Genomic DNA, 2,500 nt, shown 5'->3' with positions numbered 1-2,500 from the left:
GGACATTTTGTCTTTATTGAGACAGTATAAAGGGTAGTGGACATTCTGTCTTTATTGAGACAGTTTAAAGGGTAGGGGACATTCTGTCTTTATTGAGACAGTTTAAAGGGTAGGGGACATTCTGTCTTTATTGAGACGGTTTAAAGGGTAGGGGACATTCTGTCTTTATTGAGACGGTTTAAAGGGTAGTGGACATTCTGTCTTTATTGAGACGGTTTAAAGGGTAGGGGACATTCTGTCTTTATTGAGACAGTTTAAAGGGTAGGGGACATTCTGTCTTTATTGAGACGGTTTAAAGGGTAGGGGACATTCTGTCTTTATTGAGACAGTTTAAAGCCTAGTGGACATTCTGTCTTTATTGAGACGGTTTAAAGGGTAGTGGACATTCTGTCTTTATTGAGACAGTTTAAAGCCTAGTGGACATTCTGTCTTTATTGAGACGGTTTAAAGGGTAGTGGACATTCTGTCTTGAGACAGTTTAAAGGGTAGTGGACATTCTGTCTTTATTGAGACGGTTTAAAGGGTAGTGGACATTCTGTCTTGAGACAGTTTAAAGCCTAGTGGACATTCTGTCTTTATTGAGACGGTTTAAAGGGTAGTGGACATTCTGTCTTTATTGAGACGGTTTAAAGGGTAGTGGACATTCTGTCTTTATTGAGACAGTTTAAAGCCTAGTGGACATTCTGTCTTTATTGAGACGGTTTAAAGGGTAGTGGACATTCTGTCTTGAGACAGTTTAAAGCCTAGTGGACATTCTGTCTTTATTGAGACGGTTTAAAGGGTAGTGGACATTCTGTCTTTATTGAGACGGTTTAAAGGGTAGGGGACATTCTGTCTTTATTGAGACAGTTTAAAGGGTAGTGGACATTCTGTCTTGAGACAGTTTAAAGGGTAGTGGACATTCTGTCTTTATTGAGACAGTTTAAAGGGTAGGGGACATTCTGTCTTTATTGAGACGGTTTAAAGGGTAGTGGACATTCTGTCTTTATTGAGACAGTTTAAAGGGTAGTGGACATTCTGTCTTTATTGAGACAGTTTAAAGGGTAGGGGACATTCTGTCTTTATTGAGATGATTTAAAGCCTAGTGGACATTCTGTCTTTATTGAGACAGTATAAAGGGTAGTGGACATTCTGTCTTTATTGAGACAGTTTAAAGGGTAGTGGACATTTTGTCTTTATTGAGACAGTATAAAGGGTAGTGGACATTCTGTCTTTATTGAGACAGTATAAAGCGTAGTGGACATTCTGTCTTTATTGAGACAGTATAAAGCGTAGTGGACATTCTGTCTTTATTGAGACAGTTTAAAGGGTAGTGGACATTCTGTCTTTATTGAGACAGTTTAAAGGGTAGTGGACATTCTGTCTTTATTGAGACAGTTGAAAGCGTAGTGGACATTCTGTCTTTATTGAGACAGTTTAAAGGGTAGTGGACATTCTGTCTTTATTGAGACAGTTTAAAGGGTAGTGGACATTCTGTCTTTATTGAGACAGTTTAAAGCTTTGTGTTTAGTGGAGGCATGTTGTTCAGTCTGACTCAGATGGGAAACACTGACACCTGCTGGACATGTGGCTGAACTGACACACTGGAAAATATATTGCTGCTTCTTTTCTCTCTCTCTCTGTGTGTGTGTGTGTGTGTGTGTGTGTGTGTATAGAGGGCCAGTCCTAGGAGTGACCAGGAGGAGAATGAATTGGTGATGGGGTCTTTGAGGAGTCTGTATGAAGCGAAACAGAGGAGTCATCAACACACAGATCACAGACCGGTACGATAACCAGGGCTGTCTGTCTGCACCCTGTACCTTAAAACTATCACTCTGTCATCAATTCAATTCAATTCAATTTGCTTTATTGGCATGACGTAACAATGTACATATTGCCAAAGCTTATTTACAATATAAAAAATGAGAATCAAAATGGTCAACGGGACAACAGTAACAACAATAACTAAGTGTCAAAATAACCATACATTCAACAATAACAATAAACATCCAGTAGAGGACATGTGCAGGTTGATTGGTCTGTCAGACACTGTCCCTCAACTTATGGCAGGCAGCAATGTAGTGCGCTGCCAACCCACAGCTCTCTGCGTCCTCCCCCAACAGGACGGGTAGCCTATCCTCATCAGAGAGGTCTTTGAAACCTTGAATAAGAGTTTCAAATTTGGGGAAATGACACTCTCTAATTGTTTTATATTTTTGACATTTTGTCAGGAAATGCAGCTCCGTCTCAGGTTCTGCTGTTGTGCAGTGGTTGCACAGCCTTTCCTCTACAGGGAGCCAGGTTTTCCCGTGTCTACCCTTCTCTATGGCAAGGCTGTGCTCACTGAGCCTGTACTTTGTCAAGGTTTTCACTCTCTGTCACAGACCGGTACGATAACCAGGGCTGTCTGTCTGCACCCTGTACCTTAAAACTATCACCCTGTCAGCACTCTGTCCATGCCATCCAGCCATCCCCTGTCTCTCTCTCTCTGTCTCTGTCTCTCTCTGTCTCTCTCTGTCTC

The 2,500-nt window shown here is 41.3% G+C and overlaps 1 protein-coding gene across 3 annotated transcripts in view; it reads left to right on the top strand.

Annotated features, from left to right (window-relative positions):
* tbc1d1 (TBC1 (tre-2/USP6, BUB2, cdc16) domain family, member 1) overlaps positions 1 to 2,500 on the top strand; it is a 132,895-nt gene that overhangs the window by 39,467 nt on the left and 90,928 nt on the right. For all 3 annotated transcript variants that reach the window (XM_055922051.1, XM_055922050.1, XM_055922052.1), the window contains one exon: positions 1,656 to 1,763. In XM_055922051.1, the coding sequence (XP_055778026.1) occupies positions 1,656 to 1,763 (108 nt within the window). The remainder of the gene's footprint in view (positions 1 to 1,655; positions 1,764 to 2,500) is intronic.

Source organism: Salvelinus fontinalis, chromosome 5, assembly GCF_029448725.1.
Source record: "Salvelinus fontinalis isolate EN_2023a chromosome 5, ASM2944872v1, whole genome shotgun sequence".
Classification (NCBI taxonomy): Eukaryota; Metazoa; Chordata; class Actinopteri; order Salmoniformes; family Salmonidae; genus Salvelinus; species Salvelinus fontinalis.
The sequence above is the reverse complement of the archived record's forward strand: the minus strand, read 5'-3'. Positions and strand labels throughout refer to the sequence as shown.